The sequence below is a fragment of the Heteronotia binoei genome, chromosome 13, assembly GCF_032191835.1.
Source record: "Heteronotia binoei isolate CCM8104 ecotype False Entrance Well chromosome 13, APGP_CSIRO_Hbin_v1, whole genome shotgun sequence".
NCBI lineage: Eukaryota > Metazoa > Chordata > Lepidosauria > Squamata > Gekkonidae > Heteronotia > Heteronotia binoei.
The window spans coordinates 58400281-58419842 of record NC_083235.1 but is presented as its reverse complement, the minus strand read 5'-3'; the positions used below and the strand labels follow the sequence as shown (position 1 = coordinate 58419842).

Sequence of the window (19562 nt, the reverse complement as noted above, 5' to 3'; positions counted from 1 at the left end):
CAAACTCTTTATGTCTCAGCTGCTTGATCAAAAGGTTGTGACCTGGAAACATTCTATAAGGAGGTGATGACTTCATTTTAAAATCCATTTGGGGCTATAAACAGGAGTCTTTTTTCCAGTTTAAAGAAGTCTAAGAATATTTCACAGATTTTCCCCCTCCTTTCTGAAATTCAAAGTTACTGAAGTCAGCACTAAAGGTAGGCATAGGTTTTCCAGAAGTCACTACTTTTAACTTTTACACACACACAAAAAGGAATTTTTACTTTTTCTACTAAGCTGTTATTTTGTCCCATACTATATCTAGTCAGAAACACAATAGGATATCTGCTGAAATGTGTAGCTGCAAGATGGGAGGCCGATATGTAGTTTCCATCTTTGGTTCCAAAGACTTGCAACTGTACTTAACTGGGAAACTAGTCCCAGCATGGAGCTGGTTTCCCTTGGCTGATTGCAGAGCAGTTTCTGGATTCTTCCCAGCTGTGTCTCACAGTTCCCCCTCTTCTTCTTTTCTAGCCGTGTCATGACCTATCGAGAGCACACAGCCTGGGTGGTAAAAGCATATTTGCAGAAACATCCTGAAGGCAACATCATGACTGTCAGGTAAAAAAAAAATATGGAAAGGAACAAGGGCCTCTGAATATTTATGTGACATTTTCCTGTCAAAATATTATTTTGCACTCTCTTGTTTAAAAATCTAGCTTTGGTATTTAAACAGCAATAAGGTCTGAGCTTTTCACTCTGGCATTTCTGCTCAGCAATTGACTTCTTCTCCAAAGCTTCTGGCCTGTGTTTGGAGGAAGTAGGAAAAGAAATGAGTAGCCTTGTTCCTAAGAGCAAGGCTCTTCAAATTCAGGGACTGGTTGCAATACAATCAGTTACATCATTTATTGCACAACCCAAGTATTTTGTCTCAATTAAATAGACCTTTGAAAGCATTTGAAGAAGCCATAATGGACCCGATACCCAAAATGAAAGGAAAGACTGCTGTTATCTATAAAGAACTAAGTAATTTAAACATGCCTTTAGACAGCTCAATTATGAAGGCTTGGAACAAGGATTGTGGGACTACTATCAGTTTAGAATGTTGGTCTAAACTCTGGTCATCTTATTTATTTCATACCCCCATATTGAATTTGAGGCTACAAAACTTTAAAATTTTCTCCAGATGGTACCTGACACCGCTACAGATTTTCTACGCCAAAAGATCAAAAGATGCCAAATGCTGGAGAGGGTGTGGCTTCCAGGGCTCATTTATTCATTGCTGGTGGGAATGCCCTGTTGTGATGGAATTCTGGAGGAAAATTTTGCCCACTGTTGAACGTATAATTGATCACAAAGTGCCCTTCACCCCCGACTCCATTTTGCTTAACCTTTGGAAAAATGGGGAAATGCCTAAGCATAAACATGAATTGGCTTCAATGCTTATTTTAGCCGCAAAATTATTAATAGCTCACCATTGGAAAGCCCCTGTCTTGCCTTCTAAACGTAATTGGTTTCTAAAAATTTGGGACCTAGTAGTAATGGATAAGCTGGCTACTACCATAAAAAATTCTGAAGCATCAGATAAAGGTCTAGATAAAAACATGTTTGTAGAGAAATGGTTTCACTTTTTTGCTTATGTACAATCTGAACAAAAAACATTGTGTAAATTACCGGATAAGTATTTAACTTTTGCTTTATATTAGAAATACACTCTGCATATTATATTCATAACAGGATGGCTTGTAAGGTAGATTCTATGGTTATTAGTATTATAGTTGATGTTTGTTGGAATGTATTTTTGTTTTTAATTAATAAAAAGTTTAAACTCCAAAAAAAAAAAATCAGTCAGGACAAACAATTTGAACCTCTCAAAATTAAAAATTCTGTAGATCACATTTTAGAATGGGAGCCATTCAGACAAATAGAAAAGTGAGGCACTATAGTTTATTTATTAAATTCTACTTTTAAGCCACCATCCCCTGAAAACAGTGCTCAGGGTGGTGTACAACAGTAATAAACTTACAAATCTTACAAAGATTTTTTTTTTAAATTTAAATGTTCAGATTTACATTTGAACATTATTATTTGTATTACCACAGAGAAGAAAAAGGCCTACAAAAACATTGTGTGGGATCTGATGGGCAGATTGCAGTGGCAACGTCTCGCTTCTGGAAAAGCCATTTGAGTTTGCGCCACCCTGCCACAATTAGACAGCAGGCGCTCAGCAAGCATCAAAGGGGCACAGGCCTGTGGTCAGCTGTTCACATGGCTAATGTGCCACAACAATGGACCAATGGGGAATGGGTTTGGGTTTTTAAAGTCCTGCTGTGCATGTGCACAAGTGCTTCTTGGAGTGGGGTTGGAGGGGGAGGGGAAGAACGGAAACTGAGTGGAGCAATTGCACTGTTCATGCATTTCCATAGTGTTCCGGGGCAATCAGACACCTGGAAACCCATCATGGACGCACTTCCCCGGAATTTTTATTTAATCCATACAGGATTTTTATTTAATCCACACAGGATTTTTATTTAATCCATCTGGGAGTTGTAGCATGAGGTAAGGACAAGCGGGGCATGGAAGCCAGATGTGTGCGTGTGATCGCACCCATTTAACCAAGGGGGGAGGGGTGGCTATGTCGGACCAAATTGCTCACGTGGTCGCACCCATTGTTTCACCCTGCACATTGCCGACTGACACAAATGGGATTGCACAGTATGACTGCCTTCCTTTATGATGTTAGGTTGGGCCTGTGTGTGAGCACTCCATGTTCTGGTCAGTTAAAGATGGCCTGGACTGGGACAAGCCACCAAATAATCCACTCAATTGCTGGCAGCTGCCTGCTGCTGCTTCATGAGGGTATTGACTCCCCCACTTTGAAACACCAGAGGATGCAGCGTTCTAAACATAATTAGGAAAATATCCCTTAATGTCTGTGGAGTAAAAAGGAGGTGGATAACTGGGTGAAGCAAGACTTGCTATAAAGGGATAAAATACTGAAAGGGGTGGGGGTGGGGTAGGATTTCACTGCATGTTCTGGGTTTATTGGTATGCAGGATTATTTCTTCATCTAGCAGTTTTTCTGTATATAAATCCATTTCTCGCGCTTTGTAAATATGGTGTGGGAGCATTGTTTGTTTACTGTCCCATTCAAAGGACAGCAGCATATAATTTATTGCTGCTAAGCCACAGTTTGTTTTGAGAGAGGCTCTGCCTTGTATATAAAAATGAAAGTTAATGGAATTCTTTGAGATGCAACACTTTCCCTCCATTGCAGATGGGTAGCAAATGTTAGGGGTTTTATTTTTTTCCTGGAAAGGGGTTGAAGTGGTTCAACGTGTGAGATGAGCTGCTCTTTCCTGTATTAGTTTTATATTCCTTGTAGCATTTCTCTGCTATTTATCCTTAATGAACCTTAGCTGTCATTATCTAACAGGATCATACATCATTTCTCTCTGACATATCTTTCCAACAATTCTACTCACCAGATTGCTGAAAGAGGCCAGAATCTTACAGGAAAAATGTTTGGGTGGACTCCCATGTCATTTCAGCAGCTTGTAGTTCGTTTTCTTTTTCTTCAAAAGGAAGTGCTCTGCAGTTGTAGAGATCAAAAAGGAAGTGCTCTGCAACTGTAGATGTGCATGGTCCAAAATCACTTAATACAACCATATTATTTAAGCAAAGCACATCTAGGTCTGGCTGCATGGGAGGTCATCTGGAGCATTATGAATCCACTTGAGCTTCTTGGAGGAATGGTGGGATATACAAGTATGATCATAAACAGAGTTATGCCGTGCTAAGACCATTGTCTTTAATGGACTTAGAAGGATATAACTGTTCAGGATTGCACTGTAAATCTGTTAAATAAATACAGTTGAGGCTGGTAGCCTGCTGTAATCCAGCAGCCTGAGCATTGCCTAGTGGGAATAATGGGCCCTCATAACATTAGCCTGGCTAGGTTACAACCAATGTTCCCTCTAAGCTCTGGAGCCTTATGCGCAAAAATTCTGCTTTGGGAGCTACTGGCATTAAAGTTGTGAGCTCCTGCATAAATTAATGTATTCTAGGGTCATCCTTCCTGAGCTAAGACAAAAAATGTGTGAGCTGGAGGTGAAAAATCTGTGAGCTAGCTCATGCTAACTCAGCTTAGAGGGAACACTGGTTACAACCTCTTGTGCAAATTCCATCTGAATATGTAAAATAATTTCTAGGCCCACATCCAAGCCAACTCAGTGGTTCTGATCAAGGAAAGATGACATAGTTTAGGACTTCAGCATTATACTTATTACTAGGTGATAAAAGTTTGTACTGATATGTTAATATTAAGAACCTACATAACATGGACTTGCCACCCTGTGAGAATAATGCCATGAATGGTGATCTTTGTTCATTTCAAAGGTCAGTAAAAGCTTTGCAAAGAGATTAATGTCCCTAGAAGTGAAGTGGAGAATAGCTATGGATAAATGTCTAATCTCGGTACTTCTCTTTATAACAAAACCAGCACTCTGAAGGTCAGTTGCAACCTCAGAGTTTTGAATGGTCTGGAATGGGGGAACTGCTGATACTGTCTTCAGCTTGGTTCTTTTATTATTATTGTCAAAGGATGTCTCTCGTTCCACTTTGCATGTAGCTCTTGTTCTGCAGGAAAAGAAAAGACTTTGAAGCAGCAGCAGCTGCAACAAGGAAAGTGTGCATGAGCTAAAGATGCTCTGAAGCGTTCTTTCCTTCATGTATCTCAGGATGGTTAAAACAATTCCAGGAATAGCATCCCTCTGAGACATAGCAAGTTACTCCTAATTATAACAATTCTGCTAAAGAAATCCATAGCTGTTGGCAGATATTTCTGATTTCAGCCAGAATCTAAGACACGATGTTGCTATGGTTAGAATTTAGATTGATAAATACCAATACTGCCTCATGTAGATGGATTCTTTTGATACATTTGTTGTGTTTTGTCAAGTAGTTCAGGCAGCTTATTTGAACTGCACCCTAAGGCTTTCTGAATTAGACTAACCTTCACTGATTGTCTTTTCTCTCACAGATAGCACTGGTAACTTTTGCAGCAATAAAATATATAGTATATGGTAGTCTCATAGAACAACCAGGGTGTGCTGTTAAATTTTCTCCTTTAAAATCTGGCTTGCTTTGTCACTATACAGCTGCTTCAGCCACTAAATTTGGGAAGCATCTGTAATATTAATCAGTTTTAGTATAGTGACAAACTTTTGTTCGCATTGTGTAGCAGTGGGTCTCAAACCCAGTTCGTTTACAGATTCCCCAGTGCCTTTCCCTCACCAGCATCTGGCACACATCAGACAGCACTCTTTCAAAGCCTCATGCCAAGACGTGTGCCTTATGGAGACTTTCATTCTCTGGTGTTCTCTAAACAATACAAGAAGAACATCAGTTATACTTGAAAGCAAGCTTAAGAACAATTTTTATGTTTTCTCTCATAGTCTTATCAAGTAGTCATAACTCAAAAGGGCCGAGCCTAAGTTCTAATCAGTCTCAGCACTTGATTGGGACTTTGCATCTGAGATAGCAAGAAACTTCCTTATTGGGTAATTGCTACTAGCCAGAAGCTGGCTGACCAGGTGGGGAAGGACCTGAAGGAAGCCCTGGAAGAAGTCTGAGAGTTGCTCACGGAAAAAGACCAGCATCACACAAAATCTGAACTTCCAGATGGTATTCAATTGAAAACCACTAAGACTGACTTGCACAAGATGATGATAACACTAGCATGGGAAGGCTGAGAAAGACAGCATGAGAGCTGGCTTCTGGCATATGTTCAGCTCTCTTGAGGATGCAGGCCTGTCTCACACAGTTGTGTCACAACCCAGGCCCCAGCCCCGCAGTCATGCCGTCTCCACTGCTCTGGCTGCACCCCAATTCCACGATGGGAATTTTTATCACCATATGCACTGAGGGGAAAATCATTGTGCTGAGGGCCGAAAAGCATGGGCAAGTGCAGCTTAGAGGGAACACTGGACTCCTTATGGATTCTTACTTAGCCAAAACCTTCTTTAACAACCATTATTATTATAATAATATGTAGTATTTACAGAGGGCCTCAAACATGAGGTGCCATACTATTTAAAAAGAACAAATTCTGCCCATATCCTTACAATTTGTAGAAAGAGAAGACCGTTAGAAAATGTGAAGCAGAGAAATAAATCAAATATTACAGGCTCAAGAGAAAGATGTTTTCAGAAGCTACCCAGAAGGAAAGGTGCAAGTATTTGGGGACAGGGAATTCCAAAGGATGGAGGCAGCAGAATGAAAGAACAGAGGCATGAAATGAGAAGTAATCAGAGTTTTAAAAGAAAAGTTTGTTAGCAGAGTGGTGGCAAAAAAACAAAGAGAACAGAAAAAATATAGCTAATGAGCTGAAGAATAGGGAAATTTAAAAACATACAGTAGAAAGTTCAAGTGAATTGAATGGGAACAAATCAGAGGAATGTAGCAAAGGAAAAATGAGAGTATAAAGAGATATGGGAGGGGGGACAAAATAGACAATATAATAGAAAATCAGCAGGGAAAGACAAAATATAGGAAGAGATTAGAGGATGGAAAGGAAGTGTTGCAGATCTTTGACACGGAAATTATAAATGTTAAGAGGATGAATAATAGGATAAACAGAAAATGCAGAAAAGAAGGCCAAGACTGATCCTTTTAGAACATGTGATTGAAAAGAGGAAAGAAAATGGATTATCATTAATAGAAAAAAAGGAGCCCTCAAAAGAGAAGGATGAATCCAAGGAAGTGTGCCAACCGAAACCCATAGACTTCAGCACAGAAAGAAAATACAGAGATCAGTGGTATAAAATGCTGATGTTAAGTCAAGTAAAGAGCAACAGAAAATTGGCTGTGTGGTTTTACAAGAGATCATTAGAAATGCAAGAAAGAGCCAAGTCAGTGGAATAACTTGATTTTAAAAAACTGACTGAAAGGTGATTTTAGAAGCAAATTGAAGCACTAATTAAGGGCAAGAAGTTGAAGAATTTTTGAAGGGAGAAGTCAAAACAGGACTTTATTGGAGAAGGAAAGAGTATCAAGAGAAACTTTTTTCAGAATATGGATAACATTTATAGTAAGAAAAGTAGATATCCTGGAAGGTAAAATATGCAGTAGGAAGACTAGTAGGAAAAGGGGAATTTAATAAAGAGAATCAATTACACAAGTAAATGAAACAACACAAAGCAAGACTGAGAAAACAAATAGGAGGAAAGGAAGAAAATTGTGATGAAGAAGAGAGCAGTTCAGATGGACATTGATTAGAAAGAGAAGAAAGAGAAACATGAGTAGGAGAAATTTTATCCACAAGAGCCAGAAGGGAGAGGGCAGAAGCGTATGGACAAGAATATGGATTTGAGAAGAGTGAGAATACCAATATAGAAGAAAGCATCAGAAACAGAATGGTGAGAAGAACTAGATTTAATAAGCGCTAAGGGAATAAAATTAGTTGGAAAAGAAGCCATATTTATTGAAAATCATTAAAAGCTGTTCTAACAAGAGGAGGGTAAACAAAAGTGAAAGAATGGAGAAAGTGCTCAGACTTTAGGAGGAAAGACTTGCTGGGAAATCCACAGGAAACAATAACATAATATGTCAAGAATTTATCCAGCAAGGTGAGTACGGATTCATGAAAACAGAAATGGTGAAAGAATTGAGGTGACAACACTATTGATGAGAAGGTACATTGGCAGATAGACCATAATAAATGATAAAATCATCCAAGAAGACAACTGTAAAAGAAGATGAAAGAAAAAAACTAAACAAATAACTGCAAGTCAAAAAGCTGTTGGAAGTCGCTGTTGGAAGTGTAATAAGCTGTTGGAAGTCGCTGAATCTGATCTAATGTCCACAAGATTAAGAGAGGGTAATGTGCAAAAATGTCAGAAGGAATGGATCCCCATTTATAAATGGGTTAAAAGTAGAGGCTTCGACATGGAGTAGCTAGAATTTTTTTTTTCTTCCTTTCAAATCCTCTCCATCCCCCAGTGTGTATGATTGGGATGTAGTGGTAGACGTTAGACATAGATGTGTTTTTGACTGTGTGGCGCGCCCAAGCGTCTAAGGTGTTTGGAATGATCAATGTTGATTGTATTTGTTCGTTCTTTATTCTTTCTTTTCTTTGTATGTCCATCTTTTCTTAATAAAATTTCATATATTCAAAAAGAAAAAAACTAAACAAATAACTGCAAGTCAAAAAGGAAATTGATAGAAAAGACTTAGAAACTAAAATAATGAGGAAGAACAAGAAGGGAAAGACAGTGGCCTATAGCAGCAGAATCATGAGAGAGAGAACTTTGTTAGAATCTAAGAGGTTACGTAGCAGGAACAGGGTGAGTGCAGGAAGATAGCAATTGGAATTGTCCAAGTTAGAGAAAGCATTGTCAGCTAATAGAACAAGAGTAGCACTAAAAGCAGGCCGCTACCGTGAAAAGGCCAGTATCAAAATAACAAAATCAAAAATCAAGATCATGAAGGGGGGGGCCCCACCCCCACCCATAGCAGTCTAGCCAAAAGGCACTTAGTGTGCCTTTTCACTCCTGCAACCCAGAAAGAGCAAGAATGTCCCAGGACAACCATAGTCTTAGCAAGAATTTAACAAGATTAGTGGTTTCTCCTTCAGTGGAAGAAGTCATCCAGGAAGTGGTTAGGCCACTTCTCTGCTCATTCAGATATTAGCTGTGATAGAAATCAAAATTGCAGCCGCATAAATGGTTATTCCACCCCTGTGGAAGTGTTTTCCCTGACTCCACTGTTCTAGCAAGGTAGATGGTAGGCTGTCCAGGAGTCCTTTTCCTGGGCCCCTCAAGGGCCAGCCTTTGTAGCCCGTCAGTCAGGACTCTGCCCTGCCCACTCAATGCCAGATGAATAATCTAATGGAGAAACTAGAAAACTGCCAGATGGAATGTAGACATCATAAGCAACTGCAGTCTTTCTGTCTGTATTCAGCCTGGGTCCCCAAACTCTTAACTGAAGCAAACAGTAGCTGATAGATTCAGTGTACACTAGGTTCTTGGCACCTTGGAGGACACGTACTTTTAACTACAGAGCTAAAGATTTTCCATTACCTTCTGGTATATTTTAATATTGACTTTTACATTATTTTGTTGACATTCAGGTTTTTGAATGGAGTTACTGCTTCATTTGGGGGGGGGGGGGGAATTCAAATCCCATTCTCCCTAATGTGCAAGTCAGCCTTTAGCTGAAATTGCCCTAAATTTAATATCCTGACAATTTGATTTGGTGTTTTTTGTAATTATGGTATCAATCGATTTGATGGTTTTTCTCTCCCTGCAACTTGTTATACAGGCATATAAAAGCATATTCACTAACTTGTTGTAAGATATTGATGCAAATGTGTGCTTAAGTTATACAAAAGACACCACAGCTCAGACCTGGAAGTTTTCCCTCAGAGCTGCTGATCTTCTTCAGACAGAGACTCCTTCTGAGCACACACACACCACATTTGGGGTCCCCTTGGCTTAATCCCGTGGCGCAGAGTGGTAAACAGCAGTACTGCAGTACTGTGGTCTGAACTCTCTGCTCACGACCTGAGTTTGATTCCGGCGGAAGCTGGATTCAGGTAGCCGGCCCAAGGTTGACTCAGCCTTCCATCCTTCCGAGGTCGCTAAAATGAGTACCCAGCTTGCTGGGGGGAAAGTGTAAAAAACTGGGGAAGGCAATGGCAAACCACCCCGTAAAAAAGTCTGCTGTGAAAATGTTGTGAAAGCAACGTCACCTCAGAGTCGGAAATGACTGGTGCTTACACAGGGGACCTTTCCTGGCTTCAGAAGAATTCACACAAGAAGTTTAATTAGAACACACATACTGCTGCTATCTCTAGCAGCACCATGCCTGGCTCTCTCAGACCCCAAAGTTTTATTCCCCCCACCCTAACACCGCAGCCTTGCATAACCCACAACCCTTACTTCTTTGCAAGGACAATAACACCGAGCCATCTTATACACAATTTGATTGTACCATAATGTCATACTGTTTTATTGGTTTTATTGTTAAATTATTAATTATATTATATACTGTTTTATTGTATCATGGTTTTACCATGTCTTGTTAGCCGCCCTGAACCTTCCTAGGCGGGGAGGGCGGGGTATAAATAAAAGTATATTTTTGTGAATTTCCTTTGTGCTGTTCCTGATTTTTTTAGCTTAATGAGATCTGAGATTTTGTAGAATTGAGGAGTGGAAACTGGCTGGCCTGAAGTAAAGGCAAGCAGATTACCAGAGCTGTGTGTGGGGAAGGGGATCATGAATACAGAATAGGGATGTGTACAAACCTCCCCACAACCCTAAGTTTGCCTCAAAAATCACTGGGTGCAAGCCATTTGGGTGGATGTCAGCCATTTCAGTTATCCCTTTCACTCCCCCCCCCACACTTTTGATCTATTTTAGCCTAACAACTCATGGGTGCACCTGCCCCGCCCCCCCGCAGTTAGGCTAAAATGGAAGCAGGGGGAGTGATATGAAGGCATCCACCCATCAGTTGTTAGGTTTAAATAGCTGTGAGCCATTAAACCCCTCCTTTTTGCTCCCCCCCCCCTCAAAGTGGCGGGGGAGCAAAATGGACAGGCAGTCCCCACCCCCCTTTCTCCCAGCCATGGCAAGCTGTGACTGGGAGAAAGGTGGCCTGAACCAGCCAGTTTGGATTGGGCATTTTTGCTCAGTTCGCTCAGGAGTCAGTTTATGAACATCCTAAACCCCAAACCAAACTGGAATTTTTTTATTTGTACCCATCCCTAATACAGAGGTTCTCTGTCTCCTAACCCCTTGAAGCCCAAGGCCAACGCCCCAGGCCAGGCACCCCCACCACCCCTTGCCTCCTTGACGAGGGTGAGCTTGACAGTGTCCGCTGCAAGACTTCCTGCCTCACACACCGGCGCTTCACCTCTCGTCTGTACTTGGAACCACAAGCGCAGTTGGCAGAGCAGCGGTGAGGCAAGCAGTGTGCATGCGTGCTGAGGCAGGAAGCCCCGCAGTGACTACTGCCAAACATGCTATTTCCCTCACCTCCGAGGTGAGGGCAGGTGGGAGGGCTGAAACTTGCACCCTGCCCCCAGGGCCATACTCCAGGCAGCCACCTCAGGCTGTCTAATGGACGTGCCAGCCCTGGCAATAGCTACAAAAGATTGACGAGCATTGCTGCATAGCACAGGGGTGGCCAAACTTTGGCTCAGGAGCCACATGTGCACTTTCACACACATTGTGTGGCACCACCCCATTGGCTGGCTTGGAGAAGGCATTTGTCTTTTTAAATCACTTCTCCAAGCCAAGCCAGCCAGCGGCTTGCAGAAGGCATTTAAAGTTAAAGTTGCTTTCTTTCTACCTCTCTCTCCCCATCTCCTTCCTTCCCTTCCTCAAACATCTGATGTTCATGTCTTGTGTCTCAAACATCTGATGTGTATTCTGTGTGGTTCTTACGTTAAGCAAGTTTGGCCACTCCTGGCATAGCACTTTCCTGGTGGGGGGGATCAAGATGTAGAACAATAAAGTTTGCTTTCCAAATTGGAGCATGCAGGTAATATGCCAATGTTTTGTCTTTTGGCAGTGTCAATGGAGATGTCCGTTTCTTCGACCCCAGAATGCCAGAATCAGTGAAGGTCCTTCAGATAGTCAAGGGACTGACAGCTCTCGATATTCACCCACAAGCCAACCTGTTTGCATGGTAAGTATCTCATTAATACTGCCAAATTCCCATCTAGAAGACACAGGGAGAAGAAGCCCATAATTACAACCACTTCCATTTCTTTTCCTTGTGCAGTTTCTTTCCCATCTTTCCAGTTGGGGTATTTTAACCCTTGCATGCTTCCTTGAACTCTTAGCATCTGGGATTTCAGGTTGCTTGCCATATTTCAACATGATGGCATTCTTTTCTGAGAGTAGCAAGGGCACAACTGAGTAACAAACCTGTTATTCAGCTTCACTGGTTTGGGATTTTCACTCAAGAAGATCACTCCATGGCTATAGTCTCTCTACCGGCTTTTCTTTCTCACTCGCCCAACCCTGGATATCAAATAGAGCATATATATCTTTTGCTATGACCCTGTTGGCGGTTGGGACAGTACTGAAAGATTTTTGGTGACCTAATTAGAGACTGCTTTTTTCTGTGCCAAGCATACACCAAGCTGCGTGCAAAATAAAAAAAAAACAGAAATACATAACCATAAAATTGTAGTAAAATATTTCCAATTCAGCATGAAAACCAACAAGAAAAAATAGGTATTCAGTTGACGCCTAAAGAGAAGGGGCCCAACAAAGTTCCTGGGGAAGATGGCAGCAAAAGAAAGCTGTTTCCCATGACTCCATAAATCATATTTGTGAGACTGTGGCCCTGAAGTGAAGTCCCCTTGTATGATCTCAGAGTACAGACACAGCATATGGGTGGATGCCCTTAGCACTTCAGATACTTTCAACCCAAGTCACTTCAACTGAGCCAGGAAACAAACTGAAGGTCAATGGAGTTGGTAAAATATTGTGGTAAGCCCCAGTTAACATTCTGGCTTCCACACTTTGGATTGGCTCAGTTTCTAAACAGCCTTCAAAGGCAGCCCCACATAAACACAGGATACTAGTTTTGTATGAATGTTACCAAGGCATGCATGTCAGTAGTCAGGAGTGGCCTTGCCTCAGTTGGTACATCAGCCTATGCTAGAGAGAAACTAACCAATTCTGCATCCTGTTTATTAAGAGACAAAGAAAAGCTCACCCAGTCCAGAACAAATTGTCCAGTCTGCAACCAGGGCTGACTTCTCCATTAGGCACAGTGCCTAGGGCCCACAAGGCTTCTAGGGGCCCACAAAGGCAAAAGTGCCAAGGGCTCACACAAATCAACAATGTTTACAACACTTCCATTCGGTCTGGATTGCATCTCAGTTTGTTCACCCTTATCCAGACTTTCACCACTGCTATTAAGTAAAAACATTTAACAGCTAAACAATTTAAATACAGTTGTTTGTGGTTGTTGCCACCATCTAGTCACATATGGTGACCTGTGAGGTTTTCAAGACAAGAGACTTTCAGAGGTGGCCTGCCATTGCTTGCATCTGCATCGTGTCCCTGATATTCCTTGGTGGTCCCCCATCCAGATACTAGCCAGGACTGACTATGCTTAGCTTCTGAGATCTGACAAGATCCCTCTCCAGGTTCCAAAGTTTTGATGCCGCAATAAGGTCTCAGGTTGCCTCCCATCTGTTTTAAACAGCACCGGCAACCAAAGTAGAGCCTCCAGATATGACCAAAGTGAGCAGATACTGGTTTAGCACTTACGTCTGTTTGGGTTTCAGGGATTTAAAAACAAATCTCTCTGCTGATATGAACTCCATGTCTGGAATATTGTTGAATGCTGCTTGTGCCCATAGCTGACCTAAGAATGAAGTGACACTGCCGGCAAGCTTCTGCAGTGACCTCGTAGCATCACTGTTTACTGTGTTCTCTTTTTTCTCTTATAGTGGCTCTATGAATCAATTTACCGCAATCTACAATGGGAATGGTGAACTGATCAACAATATCAAGTACTACGATGGATTTATGGGGCAGAGAGTGGGTGCCATCAGCTGTTTAGCTTTCCATCCACACTGGGTCAGTCTCCTTTCTTATCACAGAATATTTCTGCCATTGGGCTAGAGAACAAGTGTAAAAAAAATTAGGGCTAGTAAAGCTGTCCCAAGACCATCACGTGTGATTTCCATTTCTTCCAAATTTAGGCATCAGGAAAGCTCAGATCAAGTCACAGAATGGCTTTAATTATCAGCTCAGTTTACAAACATTTGCATATTCTAGTAGAATTATCTTTGATTACTTTGGGGGAGTTGCAGAATTTAGAATCTTCCAACAGATGTTAGGCTGGTGAACCAAAAGTGATGCTTGGGGAATAGGGCACAGTTGATATGTGACCGTGAATATAGGTGGATTCCCCATCTGCTGGAGACAAGCAAAAGAACTTAGTAAGAGTAATAAGGAAGAGACATTTCTCATTACTGCAGAAAATGCTTCAAAGTTCATTGTTACTATAGAGGGGAAAGCCAGTAGAGAGGAGATTACAACAAGAAATGCAGAAGTTCCCTCCCTAGTAACTGGAAACTTCCCATCAGCCTCTTCAATGGCCTACTGCACGTGTGAACCAGCAGCTCAGGGGCCAATTTTCATTGGCTGGGCCCATACTGCTTTGGTACATCTGTGCAGTGTAACCTTATGGGTGTGGGAAGTAACACGATCTACTCTTCCTGGCTTCAGTGACATGTGTATCAAGATTTGATTGTTGATGTTTTTAAGGAAAAGAGAAGCTAAATTCTAAACGATTTGTATGCCCTGCTAGTTTGCAGTCATACCAGTCTCTGGATTTCCAGCCTTGCAACTTAGGTGTACATTTCCTAACAGTTAATTGAACTGCCAAGTCTAGTTATACTTGTGGTAAGGGACATTGTCAGTTCATGTGCATATGTCAGTCTGTTGCTTTTCCTCACTAGTGATCTAGTTGAGCATTAAATAGGCATCAGCATGCAGCCTTCAGAATAAGAGGTTGGTCTTTATTCTGCCTACTGAACTTTTCTTCAAAAATGAATAAAAATGCAGCAGCCCTGTTCATCAGCATAGCAGGACCAAACACACTGGCCCTAGTGCTCCACTGGTAGCCAAGTGTGCAAGAGTCCATTCCTGCATTCATACGTTTGCAGTGCATTGGCACAGTCCAATATGCCATGTATACGGGGCTACTATCTAAAAATGATACCTTGTGGGGCTCCAAAAATACATTTGCATGCACTGGACAAGGGCTGAGAACATGCCCATTCAGTGCTTCCTGTCAAGCGCAAAGTGTCTCCTGTATACACATATTACATTTTCTTTCTTTTCTCTGCAGCCCCACCTGGCAGTTGGAAGCAATGACTACTACATCTCAGTGTACTCTGTTGAGAAGCGAATCAGATAACAGTGTGTGGCTGCTGTGTCAGAGCAGGACATCTTCTGGCAGGCGGGACCATATCTCACTCACGATGTACATAGTGAAACTATCGACTTGAATGTTTAGTGTTGGCTGCTGCTGCTGTGCAACCCCTTTAACCTGAACACTTATCTTCTCCTGATTTTAGCTACTGATGATTTTTTGAGTCTGAGGGGAGGGAAAGAAACTATCACCTGTCTTTCATCACAGCCAGAACTTCCAGGAGCTACAGAAAAGGAGCAATTTATACTTTGAGTGGGATCAACCTTCTTCCACACGGCTACTTCTCTGGTTCTTTGAAAACATGGCTGACTCCTGTGAACTCATTGAGACCGTTTCTGCCTGGAAGATGGGTGGTTTTTCTTTAAGAAAAGAATGAATTCAGAACTTGACTACCGTTCCACATAGTTTACCTGGAACCTCTGTGGCTGCTATCTATCTCATGCCAAGCACTAGCCCTGGCATTCATATGCCACTGGGCTTCCTGGTCTTGGATAGTCTGTGTATCTTTCTACTCAGTGTGCCACTAGCCACCTTTCCTCTCATTCACAGTCCCACTGGAAATAGACAAAGGGAATTAGTGGGAATCCTAAGGAAGAAAAAAATCTTGATGCTGCAGGAAATATGGCAGGGTCGACTGCCACTATGGGAGGGGAAGGCAGATATCTACCCCCACTTCTTTGGTGCCCATAGGGAAACCAGTGTGATGCATTTTTTGTTGCAACAGTGCATGTGACAGGACAAGAGACCTTCCTCTCTTACGTCCACTTGATTCTTAAGTTGCTCTAGCCACCCTCTGCTCCTTTTGCCCACAGCAAAACCCCATGAGCACAAGAAACAGCCTGCTACCTCTGCATAGACAGCAAGGAGTTCGCTGATCATTGTACCACTGCCTTAAACCTCTCCCACCCATCCGTGAATGCTTTCCTTTTGCAGAAGTGCTATTATTCAGCTTGGTAATGGATGCAGATACTTGCACACCCATGAAGATCAGGCCTGTGCCAGGTGTCCCTCCCTCCTCTTCTCTGGGCATTTGCACCAAGGCTGTACAGAAGGGCAGCTGTATATACTTGCCCTACCTGTATATGTGCTTGCATGCATGTATGCTGGCTGCAAGATAATTACTGCTATTCTTCTCTTTAGAGAATGTTGGTTTCATCTTGCACACCATCCTTATCCCATATAACGACAATTCCAATCTCTTCAGAAGCCCAAGGGAAGAGACTCCCAAGAAAAGAACTGCACGAGTAGCATACGGCACAAAGACAAGAAGGCCTCGTATCACATGGCACCAGGGCCGCCATAGAAACCGTGCAGCTGTCAAGGCAGTGGCTACACTACCAGTTTTCTACAAAGTTGCTGAGAGTCATGGAAGTTTAGTCTTATCAATAATGTTGTTGATTATGATAACATTAAGCGTAGAGAACCATCCTGTTAATCTTTCATTATGGATGTCAGCTTTGCCATGCTTGCAAAATCCTTCTCCTGGCTCTCCCAAACAAAGCCTGTTGTGTATTATGTTTTTTGTACGCTGCCAGACACCATGCAGAATATTGGTCGGAAACCAAGGAAGATTGGTTGCATGGCTTGAAACTTGCTTTGCAGCCCACCAAAGTTAAATTATGGGAATAAACAGGAGATGATGCGACACACCTGTCTGCTGACTATGATGTCAGTTGTATGGGACATGCAGTCTTTGGCCCCCATTGCCATGCTGGTCCTCTGTAGTAAGTGGCAATGAACTCAGGGAAGGACAGAAAGATGATGAATTTTGCTAAAAAGCATCAAGCCAGATTCTGGAATCCATGTATTAACTGACTTAACCAACATAAGTTTTAAAAGAACAGAATATTATTTTTTTTTTGTATCCTGTATCCAGTGTGTTTGTTTCAAGAACAAGATCCCCCGTGCTTCCTCTCAGCTTGAGCAGCCAGAACCATGGTTGTGGTATATTTTTTTTAAAAAAAGAAAAACTAATGCCAGACGGTCAGCTTTCATCAAGCGTGTGTATATGTGGGCTGTGCTTTTTCACAGGTCTGATGTGGAGTTCCAATCATGAAGTTTAACCAAGTCTCCAGAATGCATCCTACCTACACAGTTCACTTCTCTCTATTTATTTTCCCCCAAAAAAATTAAAAGGAAAACTACATACATTTAATAATAAACCACCACAAGATTGTAATGTGAGAGTAAAACAATTGATGAGAAAATGGTTAATAAAATGTAAATGCCGAAATCACCTCTAGTGACAGTAGCCTCATTTTACCTAATGGGTGTGGCAGCTTGGCCTAGGAGATAGCAGAATAAGAGACCTGCTCAATACTTGGAGCTCAGATGCCTCGGTCAATCAAATATATCTGAAGTATCCCAATTTCTATAGCTTGCAACAGTGCATGTGACAAGACAGGAAACAGCAATATAATTATTAGCATGCCTGGCCATCCTTACTTCTCAAAGTTAAGTGGATTTGAAAAGGAAACGGCAAAATGTGGCCCTACACATAGTTATTCAGTCATAAAAAATATGAATGGGATATAATAGCCAGAAGCATTTATTAAGCTTGTATCCTGCCACTCAATCTTCTGATCACAAAAAAATGAAGGGAAAATAGTGCTTAAAGGTCAACAAAACTAGAAAAGCACACACTGTATGGTTATTGAAATTGATACAATCATCTATTATAATTGTGCAATTAAAAAAGACATCAGAGTCTCTCACTAAATAGTTAATGGTGACCAAGCAACATAGGTGGTAAACATGCAACTACATGCAAACTGGACTTTAACAAGCAAAGTGGAGGTTGAATTCAGTCCTGACATAGCCCTTTCTTCAATACAATTAAATAATCTGTTGAGGTTTTCAATGAGTGAAAACAATTGTCACTTTTAAACTAAGGCAAAGTTAGTTTTGTTAAACATATTGAGCTTAAGGGGAATATTGCAGAGGCACCACCATCTAGCACACAACCTATAGAACCACAAAATGCTAGTTTTTAAATAAAAATATAGCCCAGAAGTGCATTAAACAATGCAAATGCAGAAGTAAAAATCCACAGGCAACAGTTTCGTTTAGAAAGGTGTAGAGCAAATTTTGAAATGCAGAACCAATTTAGGTGAGGCAGATCTGTAGCAGGCAGATAGAGTGCTCACAAAATCTGGATCAAACCTGAATGTAGAAAGGGCCGGAGTTGTCTTAGTGGAAGTGGTTACCATAGGAATTGTAAAAGAGTTCTGTCTGTTGCACATGTTTCAATCAACTGTAATGTCTTACTAAATTCATTCAATACGGGTATGCTCAGACGGTTTTTTGTTGCTTTCCATCCAGTGGAGGAAAAGGCAAGGAGGCGTACTTGGTTACATCTCTCCTTCCTAGCCCTGTAGTAAACACTGGGCTGGGGTGGTTGATCCAGGGGATTCTGGACTTTATGCTGAGGAGAAGGAGCCCAACTACTACAGACTTTTGGGTCCTGGAACTTTAAACAGCTCATTTTGGGTGGCATTTGTATGGCATGGAGATGGTTAGTTAGTTGGAGATTACTCCCATCCTACTGATTAGTTTGTTAAGTTTCTTAGCTAGTTCGTTTTTAGTTGCTGTTGCATGGGGGTGGGGGGAGCAAGTGGGTGGTTGGGGTGTGAAAGCAATTATATTAATTGCCATAAAACTGGTTCCTGGAACCGTGATTAATGGATCAGATTTTATCTGCAGCCTTAGGCTCAGTGCAGGCCTCGGTATGACCTTTTAGGTTCTGGAAGATCTTGCAGGAGGAGCCATGCAAGGGCTGGGATATAGTGGTGGGGCAGGACCTGGGTTGAAAAGGAGGTGGAGACGTGGGAATGTTCAGCCTCCTTCTACTTGTCTTTGCTCCATCCCAAGGAATGTTGGTTGTGGGATTAGGGTACGGTACCCTTCTCCAGCATTGATGCTGTGTAATGCCAGGTCCAAAAATAATAAGACCTTTTGCTCTCCAAGATTACCTTGAGGGGCAAAATATGGACCTGGTCTGCGTGACCAAGACCTGGATGAGGGAGGGCGAAACTGTCACCTTGAACCAACTTCCCGGATTCTCAGTCCTCCACCAATCCTGGACATTAGGGTTGGGAGGGAGTGGCAATACCCACCCAGGAGTCTTTCTCCTTTAAGGCACTCTCCAACCCAGTGATTGCTGACCTTGACTGTGTTGGCCTAATGTGGGAGGCAAAGGAGAGCTTGGCTATCTGGCTAGTATACCAGCTGCCTAGCTCACCAGCAGATACCCTGCCAAGTCTGATGGAGCCTGTCTCTGCCTGGGCATTACTTATTCTGGGGGGCTTTATTGTCCATGCTGATGAGGTAGACTCCACTCAGACCAAGGACCTAATACTTTCCATGGCAGCATTTGGGGTTTCCCAGTTTGTTGTTACCCCCACACATTAAGCTGGGGATAGAGGTAGATCAGATATACACTGATGTAATGCCATGGTCCAACTATTTTGCCCTTAAGGCACAGATGTGTATTCCAAACCCTCTTTGTTTAGGCAGTGAATGAATTTATACTTGCCCACAGAGACTTATGGATCCTGATGGATTCCGGAATACTCTGCAAGATCCAATACCCCCAGGCAATCCATTTGATGAGCTGG

General features: G+C 42.0%; 1 protein-coding gene across 3 annotated transcripts in view; it reads left to right on the top strand.

The window, feature by feature from the left end:
• The window catches only part of RPTOR (regulatory associated protein of MTOR complex 1), a 538471-nt gene extending 521289 nt beyond the window's left edge, over positions 1-17182 (top strand). For all 3 annotated transcript variants that reach the window (XM_060251925.1, XM_060251924.1, XM_060251923.1), the window contains 4 exons: positions 514-600; positions 11554-11670; positions 13454-13583; positions 14863-17182. In XM_060251925.1, the coding sequence (XP_060107908.1) occupies positions 514-600; positions 11554-11670; positions 13454-13583; positions 14863-14931 (403 nt within the window). In that variant the 3' untranslated portion in view covers positions 14932-17182. The remainder of the gene's footprint in view (positions 1-513; positions 601-11553; positions 11671-13453; positions 13584-14862) is intronic.
• The last annotated feature ends 2380 nt before the right edge of the window (positions 17183-19562 follow it).